This window comes from Pantherophis guttatus, chromosome 10, assembly GCF_059756535.1.
Source record: "Pantherophis guttatus breed Tessera chromosome 10, ASM5975653v1, whole genome shotgun sequence".
NCBI classification, from domain to species: domain Eukaryota; kingdom Metazoa; phylum Chordata; class Lepidosauria; order Squamata; family Colubridae; genus Pantherophis; species Pantherophis guttatus.
This window is the reverse complement of record NC_142072.1, coordinates 1,432,048-1,454,332: the sequence shown is the minus strand read 5'-3', so window position 1 is coordinate 1,454,332 and position 22,285 is coordinate 1,432,048. Positions and strand designations below refer to the sequence as shown.

General features: G+C 48.1%; 1 protein-coding gene across 1 annotated transcript in view; it reads left to right on the top strand.

Moving 5' to 3' along the window:
* Positions 1-22,285, top strand: part of NPAS1 (neuronal PAS domain protein 1) — a 39,511-nt gene that overhangs the window by 9,653 nt on the left and 7,573 nt on the right. Inside the window, exons 4-10 of the mRNA XM_087876482.1 lie at positions 6,882-6,955; positions 10,667-10,756; positions 16,812-16,974; positions 19,055-19,170; positions 19,302-19,498; positions 20,316-20,422; positions 21,816-21,963. Of these exons, the coding sequence (XP_087732608.1) occupies positions 6,882-6,955; positions 10,667-10,756; positions 16,812-16,974; positions 19,055-19,170; positions 19,302-19,498; positions 20,316-20,422; positions 21,816-21,963 (895 nt within the window). The remainder of the gene's footprint in view (positions 1-6,881; positions 6,956-10,666; positions 10,757-16,811; positions 16,975-19,054; positions 19,171-19,301; positions 19,499-20,315; positions 20,423-21,815; positions 21,964-22,285) is intronic.

The following is a 22,285-nucleotide window of genomic DNA, read 5'->3' as shown; positions in this document are numbered from 1 at the left end:
GCGAATGGTTGTAAGTGGAGGGTTCTCTGTACAGTTCCTTTCTTCCCAATGTGTAGATGTTGCAGGGAGAGACCGTCCAGGACGGAAGACTTGCTGGGGCCCCCGGAGGCCATCTAGTCCAGCCCCCTGCCCAGACCCGGCCAATTGAAGGCTCCATTCCAGCACATAGGCATCCCGGCCCACTGCCCCAGGCCCGCCTGCCCGCAGCCCCTTACCCAGGCAAAATGGCATTGATTAGCCAGGCAATAAATCGCCATTTAAATAATGCGGCTTCAAAGTCTGTAATTAAATAAATTAACTGCCTGGGAAGAATACGCTTGTGGGATTTTCTGATTACTATCATTAGCTGTGGGGTAATTACCAGCCACATAACGAGGGTGCTGATAACATCTGTCTATTGTTTGGGGGGAGATGGGTGGGGGGGCCGCCCTTCATAGCCCCCTCCCCTCCTGCAACAGCGGATTCCAGCACTGAGGAGAGGGGGGGGAGGCATTTTGTTCCTCTTTTACTCTCTCCTTCCTCCCCAGCTCATGGGGGGGTGTCTGGGGGGGGCACCCCAAATCTGCAGGGAACTCCTCTTGGCCAAGGTTGCCTTTGCCAAATGGAGGCCTCAAATAACTTTTTAAAAGCTGTGGTTCCCTGCATCTGGGCGTCCAGTTTTAAAAAAAGGTTGGGGTCTGAAATGGCTCAGGAGTTTTGCCCCTCCCCCGTTCTTGCCCCATAAAGGTGGGGCTTGGTTGGGGGAGGATGTCTGTAGCTTCATGAGTTTGCGTTTTGCAATGAGGACTAGAAACATGGTTGAGTGGTGGAAAGGAAATATGCCAGGCAGGATGATTCATTATCGCAAGAGGAGGTGGGCAGGGGTTTTTTCAAGATGTATTTTGGGAGGGGGCAGGGGCTGCATAGCTGCCATTATGCCAATATTCTGAGAATGTTTGTAGTATTTAAGGATAATATCCTGGCTCCATTAGTACATGGAGGTGGTTTTCTTTCCCTCCTTCTTTTATTTTTTCCTTCCATCTCCTTCCCCTTTTTGCTTCCTTCCCTTTCCTTCCTTCCCTTTTTCTTTTCCTTCCTTCCTGCCTGCTTTTATTTCTTTATTTCTTTCTTCTTCCTTCCTTCCTCTTTCTTTCTTTCCTTTTTTCCTTCCTTCCTTCCATTTCTTTTCCTTTTTTGCTTCCTTCCCTTTCCTTTTTTCCTTCTTCCTTCCCTTTTTGCTTTTTTTCTTTCCTGCCTTTATTTTTTATTTCTTTTTCCTTCCTTCCTTCCTTCCTTCCTTCCATCCATCCAGCCATCTCTTTTCCTTTTTTGCTTCCTTCCCTTTCCTTCCTACCCTTTTTCTTTTCTTTCTTTCTTCCCTTTTTTCTTTTCCTTCCTTCCTTCATTTCTTTATTTATTTCTCCTTCCTTCCTTCCTTCCTTCCTTCCTTTCCTAGAACCCAAAAAACATCATTTTATACCTTGCATAACTGCAGTCCTCAACACAACACACACAGACACACACAGGCTGCAGAGAGTCCTCACCCCCCCAATTACCCTCTCCGTCTGGGGGGGGGCAAGGCCCTAATCAATTGCTTTAGCACAATTAGCAGCAGGTTTTCATTTAGGGGGTTTCAGTCTCTTTCTGGGACTTTGTTAGGGGGAAAAAAACCCGATTAATGTCCTGCTGGTAGATCAGCCGCTGCGTCATGAAGCCTCTGGAGGGAGACCAATTGTTCAAATTGCCCCTAATTTGACAAGGAAAACGGAGCCTGATTTTATTTTTTTTTTAATTTCGCTTTTCCCGGAGTCACTTCATGAATGTGGGGGAGTGAAAAGCAAAGGCTTAGGAAATGGGGTTGGGGCTGAAATGGACATTTTAGGGACCTGGTGAAGTGCCGCACAGCAGAGGCATTTGCCAGGACAGTCAAAAAAGTCAAAATGGCGTCCACAGCCCCACAATGAAGCCACGCCCCTTTGATAAAAAAAAATCCCACAATACCCCCCACCTACAAACTCCAAAGAGCTCATAGTTCAACATTTGACTGAATTGTCGTAAATACAGGTCAAAATAATAAAGGCAGGGCATGAATAAATAAATGTACGTAAATAAATAAATATATGCAAATATAAGTCACACCTGGAGCCGGGGGCAGGACATGTCTGGGAGAAGGAGGGCAAGGTGGAACAGGACGGCCTCAAGGAGTGGTGGGAAACCTGGAACAAAACAAGGTTTGGTTTTGTCCAGGTTCGGCAAAGGGGTTGGGTGAGAAACAGGCTGGTTTCCATGCTTCATGGCATCGCTGACCGTTCCGTGCCAAGGGGGGAGCCTGCCTTGCCACACTGTGCCACACCTTCCTCTTCCTCCTCCCCTTCTTCTCCATCCACTCCCGCCTAGCACTGATGATGTTCCCTAGTTTGGTAATGAAACGTCTGCAAGAAAACAACCAAGCTCAGAGAGCACCAAAGACCCCACAGTTTGCCTTCTCCTCTCCTCTTCCTCTTCTTCTTTTTCCTCCTCCTCTCCACATACCCTCATCCCTTCTAGCACTGATGATGTTCCCTAGTTGGGTCATGAAACGTCTGCAAGAAAACCACCCAGCTCCGAGAACACCACGGCCCTAAAGAAACTATTTGCATAACTATAGATATATCCTGGAAGCCCTTGAGCCCCCTTTCTCCCTAGCCGTCATTCCAAGCTCCGTTGCCACTTTGCCCTCCGGGAATCCAGACCCCATTCCACCACAGTTCCCTTACAGAGCATTGCAAGGATGGAGAATGCAACGCGCAACTTCTGAGTAGTCCAGCAGAAGTCGCCTATTACATCCAAAACCATTCCTAGGATGCCTGGGACAGTTGACATTATCCTACTCCCTTTCCCCCGTCTCCTGCTTAAGCAGCGGATGTGATTCCCCCAAACTCCACCAACCCCAAGGGAGACGGGCGAACTCTTTGGCCTCTCAGCTGCAGCTAATTCCGTGGCAGCCCGGCCGGGAAGAATGGGCTGCAGCTGTGGACCCATCATCCCCAGTGTGGCTGGCGGCTTTATTCTCCCACGTAATTAGGCGTTTGGAGAAAGAATTCAGTGATTTATCCGAGCCGTCCTTGTGAAGTGTTGCAGCTACGATAATCTCAGCAGATTGTGATGTTCACCCTCATTCAGAGCCCACAACTCTTCAAGTGGCCAAGTTTGGAGACAAATCGCTCCCCCCCCCCCGTTTCAAATAAAGCCCACCCACTCTCAGGAGAATCTCCTTTGGCCCTTTTGTGTCTCGTTACAACAGGGATAAAAGTTGCATTTTATTGACGGACAAATTCATTGGCTTTGCACGCCAATCATAACAGGGTGGGTCCCGATGATGTCATGCAGATCTGCAACTTTTGCAAGATGACATCATCAGGCAGGGTTGGCATCCCGGGGGATTCATCCCAACATTTTTCTGCCCTCTTTGCTTTTTTAGGGCTTCTTCTGAAAAAAAATTGAGAAAAAGAATAATAGGAAAGGAAAAGAAATCTCATCTTTTCCAAGTTAATTTTTCCCCTCTCTCTTCTTTCTTTCCTTTCTTCCTTTCTTCTTTTCTTCTTTTTTCCTTCTTTCTTCCCTTCCCTTCCTTCTTTTTCTCTTTTTCTTCTTTCCTCTCTTCCCTTTTCTTCCTTTCTTTTCCTTCCTTCTTTCTTTCCCCCCCTCTCTCTTTTTCTTTCTTTTTTGGGGGGGGGGAAATGCTGTTTTAGGGCTTTGAAAAGTTGGCAAGTTGCAAACCTGAAAAGAGGGTGGGGGGGGGCTAACAATACCCCCACCCCAGCTTCTGTCCCCTTCCCTTCCCCATAATGTGAGCAGCTTTCTAATTCTTGCATTAAATGCTTTTAATTATAGGAGCATTCTGTCTGACCTGTGGGGTTATTTCGAGAGAGGAAAAATGAAGGAATTAAAGAAAATGACAGAGGAAATTGCAGCAATTAGCGGAGCTCGTATTGTTCCCGATTGTCTGTCAAGTCGGTCTCTGTTTGTTAGTTACAAGTAAATTCGTACAGATAACCGAGGCAGCCGTTCTGAACAGCGCCTCTGAAGCTGCCGCAGCAATTTAAAAAGACAGAGAGAGAGAGAAAGAGAGAGAGAGAGAGAGAGAGAAAGAAGGAGGAAAATATGATTTTTATTTTTTATTGCTTTTCTCCTTGAAAAACCAGTTTCCCCAAAAGATTGGCGCCCTTTGTACCCCATGTCCAATCAGTTTTGCTGCCTAAAGTGAACAAGCCGTCTTCCCCTTTTTTAAGGGTCTGGCTACAGGTAGTTTTCGACTTACGACCCCCAATTCAGCCCAACATTTCCGCTGCTAAGCGAGACAGTTGGGAAGCAAGTTTGGAGAAACTTTTGGGGAAGTGAGCTCCATGTTTACGCCCTTTCGAGCCACCGTTGTTAAGTGAGTCGCTGAAGTTTGTTAAGAGCACCCACAAATCTCTGGAGGCAAGGTGTTCCACTGACGAATTATTCTCACAATTAAAGAAATTTCCCCTTAATTCCAGGTTGCTTCTCTCCTTGATTAGTTTCCATCCGTTGCTTCTTGTTCTGCTTTCGGGGGCTTTGGAGAATAGGTGGACACCCCCCCTTTTTTTTTTCCTGGGACAGCCCCTCGAATATCACAAGATGCTATCATATCCCCCCCCCCAGTTCTCCTCTTTGTTAGACCAGACATTCCCAGTTCCCTCAATTTTTTTTATTGTATAGTTTAGCTTCCAGCCCCTTTAATCACAAGAGTGCCCAAACTTAGCAACTTTAAGACTTGTGGACATCAACTCCTAGAATTCCCCAGCCAGCTATGCTGGCTGGGGAATTCTGAGAGTTGAAGTCCACAAGTCTTAAAGTTGCCAAGATTGGAGACCCCTTATTTCATCATCTTTGTCGCTCTTCTCTGCACTCTTTCCAGAGTCTTAACATTTGTTTTGGTAGCCTGGAGACCAAAATCGGACGCAGGATTCCGAGTGTGGCCTCCTCCTCAACCACATAAAAACAAAGGATGAATAATTAAGGGGGGGGAAAAAAGAGATAAATAAGAAGTGAAAACAGCCCGCAAACTCTGTGGAACTTCTGAACAGGTGGTTGGTTGGGCTGTAGAAAAAAAAAATCAGAAAGGCCGTTAGGAAAGAGAGCTCGGGATGCTACTGTGGAAAGCCCAATGCAGCCCCATTCGGCATTCCCCGCACGTGTGGGTCCCTTCCAGCCCACCTTCCTTCCCCTTTTTCGGTCCCCAGCCAGTTGTGGGGGAGGGGGACGGTGGGGCTGGAGGAAAGGTTAACCTAGGGGCTGGCGAGCTTTTCAGCTTGGCCGGGATTCTTGTGAATGCCGGGGCTGATAAATATTCTCCTCTCGTCTGGCAGGAATGTGCAGGACACAATGGCGCGTCCTGTCCTTCCCCCCACCTCCTTCCTTCCCCCTCCGGCTCTATCCTTGGCTTCCCCCAAATTCAGCACCTTCCTTCACCTCTGGCACCTCCCCTCCCCTCCCCCGTGCTAGGTGAGGGTCCTGGCCAGAGACTCTCCTCTGCAGATGCCAGCCAAAAGCTCTGCTTATTTGTTCCTTCTCTAGATATTCCTGGATCAAATTAACCCACATCTCTCTCTCTCTCTCTCTCTCTCTCTATCTATCTATCTATCTATCTATCTCTATCTCTATCTCTATCTATCTCTATCTATCTATCTATCTATCCATCTCTATCTCATCTATCATTATCTATCTATCATCTATCTAATCTATCATTATATATCATTGATCTAATTATCATTATCTCTTTATCTCTCTATCTCATCTATCATTATCTATCTACCTATCTAATCTATCGTTATATATCATCTATCTCATCTATCATTATCTATCTACCTATCTATCTAATCTATCCTTATCTATCATCTATCTAATCTATCATTATCTATCTATCTATCTATCTATCTATCTATCTATCTATCTATCTATCTTTGCAAGTTTTGGTGTATTCACGTCCTTTCCTGTGTAAGATTGAGAGTATTTTGGCGACGTTTCAACGAGATCCTCTCAATCTTACACGGGAAAAGACCCGAATACACCAAAACTTGCATACCTCTACCCGTGAAAATCTACGAAAACAACTATCTATCTATCTATCTATCTATCTATCTATCTATCTATCTATCTATCTATCTAATCTATCATTATATATCCTATCTAATCTATCATTATCTATATATCTCTATCTCATCTATCATTATTTATCTATATCTAATCTATCATCTATCTATCTCTAGATATATCATCTAGATAGATTAGATTATATATATATATCATCTAATCTATTTTATATATATTATCTAATGATAGATTAGATAATCATTATCTATCTATCTCTATCTCATTTATCAATATCTATCTATCTATCTATCTATCTATCTATCTATCTATCTATCTATCTAATCTAATCTAATCTAATCTAATCTAATCTAATCTAATCTAATCTAATCTAATCTACCGGTATCTATATATATCTATCATCTATCTATCCTTGACATTGAAGTCTATCCATCTTAAAAGGGCAAAGATTAAGAAACATTTGGTCTAGATCTAGATCCAGATCCTGGATCTCAGACGGGTGGGGAATTTGAGGGAGTCTGTGATCTGTTCTTTAAGATCCCCCAACTCTGAGCTGAGGTTTGGACTCTCAGGACTACATGGGAGAAGGAAAGCAATGGAGGAGACATATAAATCGCATGAATGAATGAACAAGCAGAACAGATATCCCAGGAGCTTTGATTCCTCTTAGCCAGATCCTGCCCGTAGCAAGGGATCTCTCAGGCTTCACGACCCCAAGAAGCCCACTGGGGGGGAGGTTGCCACACTGGATCCTCCTCGCTGACCTTTTGATCTTGGTTTCTCTCCAGCTTCCAGTCGGAGGAGTATCAACGGGCTGCTGACGGAGCTCTTTGAAAAGCACTTAGGAGGCCACATCCTTCAGGTAAGTCCACACTGTGTCCTCCACCTGGGGTTCACCAGGATGCCTCCCACGACAACTTCCTTCCTTCCTTTCCCTTCCCTTCCCTTCCCTTCCCTTCCCTTCCCTTGCCTTCCCTTCCCTTCCCTTCCCTTCCCTTCCCTTGCCTTGCCTTGCCTTGCCTTGCCTTCCTTCCCCCTCCCTCCCTGCCTCCCTTTCTTCCTTCTTCCCTTCCCTCCCGCCTTCCCCCTGTCATAAGTCTGAACCATCTTTAAGCATCCAGTCATAACTTGAGGACTGTGCAAATTGAATAAAGTAAATAAATCTCCAGTTAACTATACGAGTCTCCAGACCAGTTGCCTCTGTGCATGTCGAGTGTGCAAATTGTGAAGGCCCGGCAGGAAAACAAGCAAGTGGATCTGAAGCCTTATTTCCCTCGTCTTCTGGTCCATTCGTGCCCCCCACCTGCCACTCTCCAACCCAGCTTCCCCCTCCCACAGGCAACCGAGGCTGACCACCGATCCCTCCCTACCCCTGAGCCCCCTCCCCCACCTCCCTCTCTCTCAAGACCCAGAAATTCTGCATTCAGGACATGGCTCTGGGCTCGGCTGGTTCAGCCATGGTGGGTTTGGGGGGACCCCTCCCTCCCTCCCTTGGAGGGAACCTAATTAGCCAGCGCTGGATGCAGGTGTGAGAGAGCGAGGAGGGGGTGGCAGGCGAGGGGACCAATTGAGTTAGGGGCTTTGCTCCAGCCTCGGCACAGAGGGAAACCGAGGCCTTAACCTGGTTTGGCTGCTCGGCCAGGTGGGAGCCCCTTCAGAAATAGATTTCTTCCCAGGCTCCTGGTGCCGCCGGCCGCCTCCGCCAGCCCCTTTCGGGAGCTAATGCAGATTTATTGGGAAGCAATTTGATTTGTCCCTCGGTATGTATGGGAAGATTGGGGGAACAGATGGTGGGTAGGAAACTTTTGCCTTCTCTTCCCACAAAAGACCCCTCCCCAATTATTACAAAGGTGCTGGAAGCCGTTTGCAGTTTCTATTCGCACTGCCGTTTTTCCGTTGGATCCGTTGCCAGCCCCGAAATTCGAACCAGTGGCCAACCATCTGAATGGAAGTCACGTGACCCTGCGAAAAGTGTGAAAAACAGTCCTAAGTCACTTTTTTTCAGTGCCATTATAACTTCGAACGGTCACAAAACGAACGGTCGTAAGTTGGAGGACTTACCTGTGCCGTAGAACTGGTTTCGGGTGGTGAGACATTTCTCTGGGCGTCTCTGCCAATTCTTCCTTCCCAGAAATTTTCACTTAAAAAAGGAAATCGGAGGTTTTCTGGCTACTTTTTTCTGCCAGGCTTTGAAAGTAGGTTGCACGGAAGTCGGTCTGTCCAGGGCCACGAGGGGTCCTTTGCTTCGTCACCCACCACCCAGCCTCTAGGGCAGGGGTCTCCAACCTTGGCAACTTTAATCGCAGAGGTGGGCTTCGTATAATTTAACAACCGGTTCGCCCAGAAGCAAAAATGTGCACTTGCGGACGTGCGTGCTGCATCAAAAACATGGCAATTGTATAGGATAGGATAGTGCTCGAGCGGGTGGGTGGGCCCAGCCACTGGCTGTAACTACTAAACCGGCTGAATCCCATACCTGACTTTAAGCCTGGAGGACTTCAACTCCCAGAATTCCCCAGCCAGCAAAGCTGGCTGGGGAATTCTGGGAGTTGAAGTCCTCCAGGCTTAAAGTTGCCAAGGTTGGAGACCCCTGCTCTAGGGAAGTGGAGGAGTCCCGACTCCTGGGCAACAGGTGACATTGAGGAAATGCTTTGGCACAACCCCAGTAGAGCCGTGGAAGAGGAACGGCAGGGAATTAATGTTCAGACGTGTTAATTACCGCTGACAGATAAAATTGCTTCCCCCCCTCCCATCAAGTCTGCTCGGAGGTCACTGCCGCAGCATTTAAATGGTTGGCACCAGAGAACGTCTCGGTGGGTTGTTGAGGAGAACAGAAAAAAGGGTGGGTTGGATCCCTGGGCTTCCCCCCTCCCATTTTATTAGGAGGGGATTGGGGGCTGCCCCATTGAAATTGACCGAAGATGAGGAAGCAGAAGGAGGTTTGGTCTAGCGGGTTAAGGTACCAGGCTAGAAAGTGGGAGACCGTGAGTTCTAGTCCTTTTCATAGCCATGAAAGCCGGCTGGGTGACATTGAACCAGTCCTTCTCTCTCATCAAACCCCACCTCACAGGGTTGTTGTGGGGGAAAATAGGAGAAGGAGGAAGGTGTGTTGGATATGTTTGCTGCTTTATTGTGAAAACAATAAAGGCGAGAAATGATCAGATAGAGAGAGAGAGAGATGATAGATTTATAGATACAAAGAGAGAGAGAGAGATAAGATGGATGGATGGGATAGGTAGAGATAGATAGATAGATAGATAGATAGATAGATAGATAGATAGATAGATGATAGATAGATAGATAGATAGATAGATAGATGATAGATAGATAGATAGATAGATAGATAGATAGATGATAGATAGATAGATAGATAGATAGATAGATAGATAGATAGATAGATATCAACTGATTTTATTGCATTAAAGGTCCCTTACGAGATAATTTCCCCAACAAAGTGATTGGTAGAAAAACCACCTCCTTCCATCTCTCTGAAGATTTGAACTCAGATCCCAGAGAAATGAATTAGCAGCACCTTCTGGTTCTGTGCCCAGCTGTCTTTATTCACAGACTCTGCTTGTGCAAGGAGGTGCCCTTATAGGTGACCCTTCAAAGCCAAGAACCCCCCCCCACCCCCCCATATGTGCCGGGATGAGTTTGTCTCCAAACTTGGAAAACTTCAGGCTCTGAGTTCAGGATGTCCATCTTTCCTGCTCTGGGGCTGATTTGTAACTTCCCCAAAATACCTTGAAAAGAGGTGGGGTGGGGGGGCTTTGCCTTTGGAGGGTCATGGCTCAGCTTCGGAGGGTTGATGAAGAAGCCAAATTTCCTGGCGTGGGGGATGAGTTGCCATGGTTAGATTCAAAGGGCCATTTCAGGCTTCCTCTTTGGGGCGCCCAAGAGAGCAATTTCCTGCTTTCCGGAACAATTTTGGAAAGGGGAGGGGGTGTTGGTTTGATTATTCCTCCCCCCCCTCCATCTTCTCTCTTTGCAGCTTCTCTGTAGTTCCCCTCTCTGGAGGATCCCCAAGAAATCACTACCTTTTGTTTTTATTTTTTATTGGATTTATTTTATTTATTTATTTTTATTAGCTTTATTGGATTTCTCAAACGGATCAAATGACAGCCATGGGAAAAGTTAGGAAAAAAGAAAAGCAAGAAAAAGAAGAATGAGAAGCGTAAGGATGCTATAGTGGCCATAAACGAAGACGTACATGTCCCAAGAGAAATGTTGCAGGAGCCAATCTGGGTCGGTCCCCGGGACCAGAAGTTTTGAGTTTCTGAGCTTTCGGACTCTTGCTGGATGGAGCCCATCTTCAAGGAAGGTCTCTCTGTGCTTCAGGTTGTTCTGTGTGTGGTGTTTAGCCAGCCAATAACACCCCAATCAACATCTAAAAAGCCACACACAACTAGGCACAAATATAAAAACCACACACACACAACAACCCAAAAAGCACATTAATGAGAAAGGTTCCCTGAAGTCTGCTGGGGAAAAGGAGGGAATTGCATTGTCGGGGAGATCGGTTTGTGTTCACAGACACACAACCGCAGTTGAATTGTGTTCCTTTTCCCCACAGTCCCTGGATGGCTTCGTCTTTGCACTGAACCAAGAGGGGAAATTCCTTTACATCTCCGAGACGGTGTCTATTTACCTGGGCCTTTCACAGGTAGGTGTTGTGCACGAGTGCAGGTTCTAAATCGAGGGGTCCCCGCCTTTTCTATACCCCGCATTCCTAGAACCAGAGGTGGGATTCACTTACCTTCCCTACCGGTTCGCAAATGTGAGCGTGCTACGCTCTTACACGCCACTTCTGCACATGCACAGTAGTCACGCATTACATCCGGGCGGGTGGGCCGAGTCTCCCGCAGTCACCACTAACAGTTTTCCCAAACCGGCTGAATCCCACCACTGCCTAGAAGGCTTCTGATATATTCTCGTGCCCCTTACAAAAGTCAATAATTATAGGCCTATCATTATGCATATACACTATAATTTTGAAACCCAAGTTTTCGCAACCCCAGGAATATATTCTTGCACCCCCCGATTGGGAGCCCCCTGCCCTAAATCACTTTCTCCAAGGCCATCGTAACTTTGAACCGTTGTCCAACGAACGAGGACGTACTACTCGTAGAAACCTTTGAGTATACTGATATGAACTTGGTGGTTCGGGGAATCTTTCCCGGCAAACGTTCCCGCGTGCCCAGTTGCTGTTTTGACGCCCTCTTCCGTGTCCTCGCCGGCCTCACCTGCTGAGCGCCCAGAACATCCGCCGTCTGGTTTTTCGGCGCGCCAGCCGCTCTGCCACATACATAATGAGCCACCGCAATTATCTCCCCTGGAAATGACGCCAGCCAGGCAGCTTCGTCTGATAATTGATGATCAATGATCAGTCGGCTCCTTCCAAGCAGGAATTGATTGATCGCGGGGGCAGAGAGAGAGAGAGAGAGAGAGAGAGAGAGATTTGCTAAGGTTTATCCCCCCCCCTTTTCTTGCGGGAGAAATTGAGGCAGGAAGACAGGGGGGAGAAAACTGTAGAAGTGCCCAGCACTCAAGAGAGACACCCCCTCCTCAAATAGAAAAAAATCTGCCTTGCAAATCAGCAGTCGAAAAGGGATGGGCATCTGTTTTCGTTTCTGAGCCAGGCATCCTCGCCCATAAATAATCCTCTTTGGGTTGACTTTCAGATTTTAATTCCAGATTACGTCCAAATTCCGGGAAGGGGGCATTGTCCCCCCTCCCAAATTTTCCCAGATTCTTTTCATTCATGCCCTTTCTTTCTCCCGCGTGTTTGATCTTGAATTATAAATCCCCCTTTTTTTAAGGGCTGTTATAACTTCAGACTGTCGCTAAATGGATGGTTGTAAGTCAAGGACTGTCTGTGGTGCCATTCCTAACACAGGCAGTCCTCGATTTACGACGGCAACTGAGGCCAAAATTTCTGCTGCTAAGTGAGAGGTTTGTTATGTGAGTTTCACCTCATTTCGCAACCTTTCTCGCCACGGTTCTTCAGTGAATCATTGCAGTTGTTAAGTTAGTGACCCGGTCGTTAAGTGAATCAGCCTTCTCCGTTGACTTGGCTTGTCAGAAGGCCGCAAAAGTGGATCACGTGACCCCAGGACGCTGCAACTGGCATAAGTACGAGTCAGTTGCCAAGTATCTGAATTTTGATCATGTGACCAAGGGAATACCTCAACAGTCGTAAGTGTGAAAACCAGTCATAAGTCACTTTTTTTCAGTGCTGTTGTAAGTTCAAATGGTCACTAAGTGAACTGTTGTAAGTCAAGGACTGTATGTACTCCTACTTTGATTTAGTCGGGGACAGATTGATGCAAACCTGGGGGGTTGCCCCCACCCCACCCCATAGGAAAGTCTCCATTAAATCATGGAAAAGAGGGAGAAATTTTATCATCCGTCTTTCTTGCTGGCAGCCGGTGCCTGGAGTGACTTTGGGGGACATACAGAATATAGAAGAACAGAGTTGGAAGGGACCTTAGAGGCCTTCTAGTCCCACCCCCTGCTCAAGTAGGAGACCCTACACAGCTCAATGGTGTAGACCCCTTAGGAGGAAAGCGGTGTTATTCTGCAGGAATCCAAAATCAGGAATTTCGCAGATGACCATTTTTACTTGAAGGTTTTGCAAGCTGCAGTTTCTGCCGTTGAAGAAACCTTGTGGGCCCTGAAAGATCCTTACCAGAAACCCCCTCCTCCCTTTTCTGGAACAAGTCACTTAGCTGCACTTCCAACAGTTTCTTTTCTTCCCTTTCTCTTCGCTCTTTTCTTTCCTTTTCACCTTGAGAACAAGGCAAGAATGGGGCCGACGGTGCTGGGATTTGAATCTCGGCAGAAGAGGGGCCCACGTTGCTGCCTCCGACCAATCGCCGAAGGTGCCAGCTCTGCGGGGAGACCCCCGAGGGGGGGGGTGTCTTTCAACTCACCCACTTGCCTTAAGCAATTAGAGGGGGATGAAAAGGAGGACGGGGAAGGGGGGAAAGGACGTGGGTTTTTTTCAGAAGCTGAGCTGCCTGCGGTGCCTGACGTGTTGAGTGACAGCTGTCTTCTTCCACGGGGCGCCTGGCAGAATATGCAGGGCACGGTTCATCCTTTGCTATGGAGGTGGCCAGAACGGCGGGTGAGTCACCAGAAGGATGTCTGGAGGACGCGCCGTCTCTGGTTGAGGTCGTCTGAATTCGTGACGTCCTCCCAAGGCTGGCTGGTTGGCGCTTCTGGGGGGTGGCTGCTTCCAGCCCTTTCCTTCGCGACACGCAATGAAACCACGCCAGGATTCGGAGTCCCAGGTTGCACTGTGCCTGCCGCGAGTGGCCCATGTTGCTTTTCCTCTGGGACACAGCCAGGAGGGGAAAGATCGTCCATGTTTTCATCATAACGCCGCCCAAAGTTGTGCTGAGAGCGAGAGGGGCAATCTCAACTCTGGATGTAGAAATACACATTTATGAAATATAAATAAAGGGGCAGTTTGGTCTAGCGCAGTGTTTCTCTACCTCGGCCGCTTGAAGATGTGCGGACTTCAACTCCCAGAATTCCCCAGCCAGCAGGCTGGGGAATTCTGGGAGTTGAAGTCTGCACATCTTCAAGCGGCCGAGGTAGAGAAACACTGGTCTAGCGGTTAAGGCACCAGACTAGAAAGAGGGAGGCTGGGAGTTCAAGTGCCACCGTAGCCGTGAAAGCCAGCAGGGTGATTTGGGGCTAGTCACCAGGAGGTGGTGAGTTCTAATCCCACCCTAACTATTAAAACCGGCTAGAAATTTACCTGCCGGCCATCTCATCTCCAGGCGCCTTGCAACTGAGGGAAGGAGGGAGGAAACCAGGGTACTTGTGCCTGGCCTGACCGGCTCAGCCTGGCAGGCATGTCTCTCTTGCCGGAGCCCCGAGGCGAGCGCCCATGCCGGCCTTTTCAACTGCTTGTCAGCCAAGTCTTGCATGCCCGGAGCGAACCTCCGGCAAGGAGACGGCGGCCTTTGATCGCCCGCCTTGAGTCGGGAAGAGGACGGGCCTTGCCGCGGGCCCTGGAGGAAGGCAGAGGCGCCTGGTTTGTGTGGAAGGGGGGATGCAGAGGAGCCGGACACAGCTTAACGCCCGAGAGATAAATGGCATTCTGCAATCCGTGTCTTCCCGGCTGCCAGGCAACCTCACAATGCCAGGCTGGAGCCCGGCCACCTGGCTGACGGGCGCTTCCGTTTCCCCGCATCCACCTCGCCAGGCACCCCGGAGATGTCCTTTCCTTCAGCTCCCCTTTCTTCGGGCTTCCTGGCCCTTGGCATCCCCTCCCCGTCCTTCCCCCCCCCTGTTCCCAAAATTGCACTTCGAATTAAGATGTTTTAATGTCTTTTCAACTGTTCTGATGCTTTCTGTTGCGTTAACGTATTTCTTATGTTAAGCATATGTGAAATATATAGCATATAAGCGATGCTTGAGCAGAGTCTTCAGGATAGTCTGGGACGCTACACGTCCTCTCCACAACCTCTCACCTTCCCGGACGGGGCTTCGGGGGACCCAAAGCAGGACATCCGGATTCAGTCACAGTTTTCTTCTATATATCACCAACCTTGTGAACTCGCCTCTTTCTGCTATGTATTCAAAATGGACAGTGATTAATATATCGGTATATACCGTGTTTCCCCGAAAATAAGACCCCGTCTTATATTTTTTTGAACCCTGAAATAAGCGCTTGGCCTTATTGCCATGTGCTCAAAAGCCCAATTGGGCTTCTTATCAGGGGAGGTCCTATTTTGGGGGAAACAGGGTACGTAGAGGTATAGATGTATGTGTGTGTGTGTATATGTGTATATATATGTGTATACGTGTGTTTGTGTTATGTGTGTGTATGGCTAGAAATATATTCTCTTTTGAGAGCAGGCAGCAGAATTTCATTTTTAACGTGTGCTCACAGTAAAGAAAATGACACTAGTGATCATCCATCTTATCTTTACATTTTAATTGTGATACAGGTGGCCCTCGATTCGCTTAGTGACCGTTTGAAGTTACAACGGCACTTTAAAAAGGGACATCACCATTTTTCATAGCAACCGTTGCATTCTCCTCCTCCTCCTCCTGGTCACGTGAGCAAAATTCGGACACTTGGCAACTGGCTCAAATTTACAACGGTTGCAGATTCCCGGGGTCACATGATCCCGTTTTCGCAGTCTTCTGACCAGCAAGAGCGGAAGCCAGATTCACTTAACAACTGTGTGACTAACTTTAACAACGGCAGGGATTCACTTAGCAACCATGGCACAAAAGGTTTCAAAATGGGGCAAAACTCACTTAACCAAAGGTCTCGCTCAGCAAGAAAAATTGGGGGCTTGAATGTGGTCGTAAGTCGAGGACTACCTGCACGGTGTTTGGAATTGTGAGCTGCCCAGAATTGTTTGCTGAGATAGACGGCTATAGAAATCCAAGTAAATAAATATATAAATGTATGTAAATATAAATAAATCCTCTTGGCCCATTGCTCTTTTCTCCAGCTGCCTTTGTGCTTTGCTTGCCCAAAGGGCTGCTCTCGCTCTCGGTTGCACCCGTGGCTCCTTGCACTCGGATCTGTGAAAGGTGGGAGGCCGATGCAGCGCCAGGCGCTGTATGAAGTGGACCCCCTCCCTCCCCCAGATCTGTTTGCCGAGGTCACAATGGAAGTTGGGCATGAAGACACGGCATTGAAAACCCTGCCAGCTCTTAGAAGCAGCCGTGTCGGTTCTCCCCACCCAGAAACAGACCCTCCTTCCCCCTCCCTCCCCCTCGGCTGCTCCCCCTTCCAACTCCTCCCTTTCTCAGTTCTCCTGGCTGAGGAGTAGCTGGCGCATCTTTAATGAGGACTAGCTCCTTTGAATGCATGCGACCCTCACCAGGGAAAGCCAGTACTTCTGCATTATTATTTATCGATTTTTTTGCCCTGCCTTCATTGCAATGCAGAGGACGTGAACCTGACACACTGGCCGTCTTGGAATCTCGGCAGGAAGAACCCCGGCAGGGTCTCAAAGAAGGGGGTGGGTTGGGAGATTCCCCCCTCCCCCCGGGACTAACTTTGAACGTGACTTCCTTGGGGAGCTCTGGGGGTGCTGCCGAGGGCCTGGGAGCAGGAAGGAGGCAGAGAAAAGGGGGTGGGGGCGTTCCTGCAGAGGCATCCGTGCACCCCCAGGCAAGAGAGGAACTCCTGAGAGGAAGGGGGACGAGGGGGATTGTGGGAGACTGACTGCACAGATTGGCTGATTTAAGCGAGGAGTATAATGGGAGGGGGTTGCTTTGCTTTGCTCTCAGTAGATCATGGGATCCCCCCCTCCTCCCCCCCCCGAAGTAAATGATTAGCAGGGAGAAATCCTGGATCAGGGGTCTGAATATAGAGAGAAGAATTTAAGATTTTCATTTAATTAGTTTTCCCAAGACATACACTTTCCTTCCTTCCTTCCTCCTTTCCTTCTTTCCTTTCCTTCTTTCCTTTTTCCTTTCCTTTCCTTTCCTTCTTTCTTTTTTCCTTTCCTCCTTTCCTTTCCTTCTTTCCTTTCCTTTCCTTTCCTCTTTCCTTTCCTTCTTTCCTTTCCTTTCCTTTCCTTCCCTTCCCTTCCCTTCCCCTCCCTTCCATCCCCTCCCCTCCCCTCCCCTCCCCTCCCTGCTTTAGATATTATGGGTTTATTGCCTGGGTGGGCTCCAGAGCAGTCGAAAGCATGGTGACCATCCCCCCTTGACCTTTGAACCTCTCCTTGCTCTTCCAGGTGGAGCTGACCGGCAGCAGCATCTTCGACTACGTCCACCCCGGAGACCATCTAGAAGTGGCGGATCAGCTGGGCCTGAAGGCTCCCCTGGGCCCCGGTCACCCCCACCGCCCCAAAGCCTCCCTCCTGGGCTCCTCCGCCTCGTCCGAGGGTCCTCAGTCAGGTACAGCCACTCTTGGACCCCCCGAAGCGCCCGATGGCTCAAGCAGGCTTTGAGGCTGTCTGGTCATCTGTTGAGTCAGGAAGCACTTAGCACATGCTCAGAGGTGCTCTCTTACCTGTGTCCTGCTCTGGAGCTTACTTAACAGAATTCCAACAAGCCCCAGATTGTTGACAGAGCCCAAACTATCCTATTCTAGACCCCAAAACCTGGTTTGTTGGATTTATTGCTCCCGCGTGCCTGAACCCAGCCGGTGGCGGCTTCCTTAAAACTCAGCTTGAATAAAACATGGTTTCCTGAGCCGCATTGCAAACTTAAGACCCGGCTGCTTTCTTCTGATGGGTTCTGTGCACCCTTACTCCAGAGTAAACCTCTTTGCAATGGTCTGAGGAGGAATTGGGGTGCTCCCCGGGGTGCAGGTGCTGAGCCAAGTCTGGCCTTTAATTGCACCGGGGCTTTGTGTGTGTGTGTGGGGGGGGGTTCTCAGCTTCACCTCCCCTTCTTCCTCTCCCCCATGAATGATGGACAGGGAGAAAGAAGGCAAACCTCTTGGGCCTCCTTCTCTCCCCCCCTGGATTGTTGCCGGCTGAGCTTTTATCTGGGGAACTTGTTAAAGATTTATACCAAGACGGCAACTGAAAGAGAATAGCAGATCAGCCAGCTAGAAGGAGAACGAGAAGGAGAAGGAGAAGGAGAAGAAGAAGAAGAAGAAGAAGAAGAAGAAGAAGAAGAAGAAGAAGAAGAAGAAGAAGAAGAAGAAGAAGAAGAAGAAGAAGGGGTCTTCCAGGGTTTGGGTGAGGGTCTTGGCCCCTTGGCCTGTATTGGGCAGCTTTGCCCCTCTGCCTTGAAGCATCTATGGGGCAGCAAAGAAAAAGCACCTTCTCTGTCCATAGTGGAGATATAAATATTACGTCTTTTCTCTCTTTCTTTCTTTCTTTCTTTCTTTCTTTCTTTCTTTCTTTCTTTCTTTCTTTCTTTCTTTCCTTCCTTCCTTCCTTCCTTCCTTCCTTCCTTCCTTCCTTCCTTCCTTCCTTCCTTCCTTTTCTTCTTCTCTTCTCCTCCTCCTCCTCCTCCACCACCACCACCACCTCCTCTGTCTTCATCTTCCTTCTCCTCCTTCTTCCTCTTTTTCCCTCCCTCCCTCCTCCTCCTCCTCCTGAACCCAATTCCTTTATAGCCAGCAACTTTGGTGCCTACGATAAGCTGCCATGTGGTTGGCGTGCAATGTTTGTACCCAGATACTGAACATTTATTGGCTCATATTTTAAGATAAATCTATATCTTTATAAGCATCTTATATCTTCAAATAAATCTTCATTTACTGACTGTTCAAAGTTATAACGGTGCTGGAAAAAGTGAATTATGACTGTTTTTCACGCTTATGACCATCGCAGCATCTCGGTGGTCACGTGATAAAAATTTAGGCACTTGACAACTGACTCATACTTAACAACCGAGTTACCAAGTTAACAACTGCAGTGATTCACTTAACAACGGTGGCAAGAAAGGTCGTAAAATGGGGCAAAACTCACTGAACCAATGTTTCGCAATGAAAATTCGGGGCTTGATTGTGGTCGTAAATCGAGGAGTTACCTGTATTTATATAGAGTTTTTCTATAAATATCCATAAATATCTTACAACGCAATATCTTGAGGTAAATATTTTTTTTAAAGCCCATAGATAAATAAATAAATAAATAAAACTTTTTGGTGTGGGTGAACTACATCCTCAGGCGAGTATAAGAATTCCGATATACAGTACCTTGGCCACTTTAAGACTTGTGGACTTCAACTCCCAGAATTCCCCAGTCAGTGCATTGCGCTGACTGGGGAATTCTGGGAGTTGAAGTCCACAAGTCTTAAAGTGCCCAAGGTTGGAGCCCATCGATAAATAAATACAACTTTTATTGGCGTTTCTCTTTTCCCTGAAGGCTGAGGAGGAGGAGGAGGAGATGCTGAGGGAGGCTTTGGGTGAACAAATTTGGCCTTTCTTTTCTCCCTGGTGACCCTTCTGGCACACATAGAAACCGTGATGCTCACACACAAACACACACACAAAAAAACACACAGCCTTGTGCTTTAGATCTTTCTAGTTCCCGCGCTGCTGAAGGAGACGGAGGCCTGGAGCGTTCCTTCTTCGTCCGTCTGAAGTCCACTTTGACCAAGAGAGGACTTCACATCAAGACTTCAGGCTATAAGGTAAAAGGTTAGGGTTAAATGAACGTTGTTCAATGAACGGTCGTAAATGGAGGACTACTTAAAGCACCTTTTGGGATACGGTGTCTCTCCGTGGCCCCTGATCCTTTCTGTGCTCCTCTTTTGCCCTCCAGGTGATTCACGTCACGGGCCGCCTCCGTTCCCGACGTCCGTCCTATCCCCACGCCCACTCGGTGCTGGGCCGGGTGCTGGGACTTGTAGCGCTGGCCCACACCCTGCCCCCTTCCACCCTCAGCGAGGTGCGCATTGAGTGTCACATGTTCGTCTTCCGGGTCAACATGGACCTTCAGATCGTGTACTGTGAGAGCAGGTGGGTGAAGGGGGCGGCTGGATGGTAGCCTGCCCTGGCCAGAGAGGGCTGGACACTTTCAGGGATGGCTTAAAAAATGGGAATCGAAAGTGAAGCCCTGCAGAGCATGTGCAGAACCCGACACATTTGGGAATGGACGCTAGCTGTGAATTGCAACTTGTACGGCAGGCTGACTCAGCCTGGACTGGAAGTGGCCCTCTAAGCCATGTTTTCTAGTGCACTGTTCAGCTTGGGTGATGACCAAGTTTGGTGCCACCTGATGACCTTGTTTGGTGACATCTGACTTCCTGCTCTCTTGAGTGCTCTGCCCATCATCAAGTAGACCTCACTGGCTTTGAGAGGGAAGGAAAGAAACTCAACCTCTCATTGACCATGAAAGCTAGGAAACAGAAGAACCATCTTATCTCCTGGAGTTGTGAGGGCTCCATCACCAGATGTTTTCAAGTAAAGGTTGGGTGTCCATTTGTCTGGGCTGATGTGTGGATTCCTGACCCCTTCCAATCCTAAGACCCCCCCTACCTGTCCACATACCCACAATCTGTACAGAAACCTTGGAAAACCTCAACTAGCTTGAGGTCAACCCTCCTAGCCTTGGTGGACCCAAGGTCTATCTTCACCTTAGAAGGTGTCTTGCCTTTCCAAGAAGCCAGGAAGCCCTAGCTTTCCTTAGACACCCCGTGGAGAAGACCATGTGGGTCATCTCCCTTTCAAGACCGTCTCCAAGAGTTTGGCCAAGCTCTACTTCTCCTTTAAATTCCACCCCAAACCAAAGACTGTTTCTGGTCAACAGCTGTCTCCTTCTTCTTCTCTTCTCCAGGATCACTGACTACATGGATTTATGTCCCTCGGAACTCGTGGGGAAGAGCTGCTATCGGTTCATTCATGGAGAAGACGTTGAAGGGATCCAGCAAAGCCACTTGGACTGTATGTGGCCCCAAGAATGGTGCAATGGCATGTCGGGATTTATGGATCCTGGGCTCCTTGCTAGGTTGCAACCCCAGAGGCTTCCTTCTTCACCAGACATATTAGTGGTACAGGTAGTCCTTGACTTATGACCGCAATTGACCACCCCAAATTTCGATTGCTAAGTGGGACAGTTGTTAAGTGAGTTTTGCTCCGTTTTACGACCTTGCTTGAGACACTTGTTAAGTGAATCACTGCAGTTGTTAAGTTCGTATAACATGGCTGTTAAGTGAATCTGGCTTGTCTGAAGGTCACAAAAGGGGATCCCGTGACCCCGGGACACTGCAACCGTCATAAATATGAGTCAGTTGCCATGCATCTGAATTTTGATCATGTGACTGGAGAGATGCTCCAACAGTCGTAAGTCTGAAAAAGGAGTCATTAGTGACTTTTGTCAGTGCCGTTGTAATTTTGAACGGTCACTAAACAAACTGTTGTACGTCGAGGACTACCTGTATGCTATTCAACTTCCCAAAAAATCTGGGCAGCTCATAACCATCCAAAACAAAGAAATTCCAACAAAATCACAAAAAGATAAATGCCATTAGGAACAACAAACTTCTTATTTCCATGCAGTCCTGTGAGCTGTTTATCAGGTACACTTCTCCTGTCTTGGGGAGCTTTGCCCCTAAGCATCACAATTGTTTTGGTGAAGTTGTCTGAAAAATGGTTTTTGAACGATGCTTCTCCAGCCAAGAGGGAGTTCCATTTTGGGAAAGGAAATGCAAATTGGCTGCAAGTAATGTAATATTTACTGTATCAGATAAATGTGGTACAATTCTGTAAATGCATTTGTTTGTGGAGTTCTTGGTGCTGTCTTGAGTTGGTTGTTTGATTGCAGACCAACTAGGGAACATCATCAGTGCTAGAAGAGGGGGAGTAGTGGAGAAGAAGAGGAGGAGGAGAAGGAGGAAGAGGAGAGGAGGAGGAGGAGAATTGTGGGGTCCCTTGTGCTCTCTAAGCCTACTTGTTTTCTTGCATACATTTCATTACCCAACTAGGGAACATCTTCAGTGCTGATGAGGGTGGGAGAATACCTCCTCTCCAGCAGACAACACCTCGATAAGCAGGGATTAATCCCAGACAAACAATCAAGCAGAAAGCAATACCCGAATGAAGGCACCACCAAGGGGAAAATCACAACGACATTGACAAGATAATGTCGCCGTGTATATAAACAGGGCACATGTCCCACCTCCCCTCGCACCGGTGACATTCCCTAGTTGGGTCATGAAACATCTGCAAGCAAGCCACCTGGCGGTTAAAACACCTGCAGAAGCTTGAATCGAGCATGTGGCTGTTTTGAGCCTTGGCCAAGATGGACTCTTTTGTTTTTTTCTGCACCCCACTTTAGTGTTGAACAAGGGGCAAGTGGTCACCCGCTATTATCGCTGGCTGCAGAAGAATGGCGGCTTCGTCTGGGTCCAGTCCTGCGCTACCATCTCGGTCAACGTCAAGAATCCCTCCGAAAGAAACATGGTGTGGGTGAACTACATCCTCAGGTGAGTATAAGAATTCGGATATACCTTGGCCACTTTAAGACTTGTGGACTTCAACTCCCAGAATTCCCCAGCCAGTGCATTGCGCTGGCTGGGGAATTCTGGGAGTTGAAGTCCACAAGTCTTAAAGTGGCCAAGGTTGGAGGCCCTTGCTCTAATCCACTGCCCAGGGAATAGCTGAAGCATTGGGTTGGGGAAGGGTCTGCACCTCACCAGGGGGGTTCCTTGACATTGCCTCCCCCTCCCCTGTCTACAGGTAATCCTCGACTTACAACCGTTCGTTTAGTGACCATTCAAAGTTACAATGGCACTAAAAAAAAGTGGC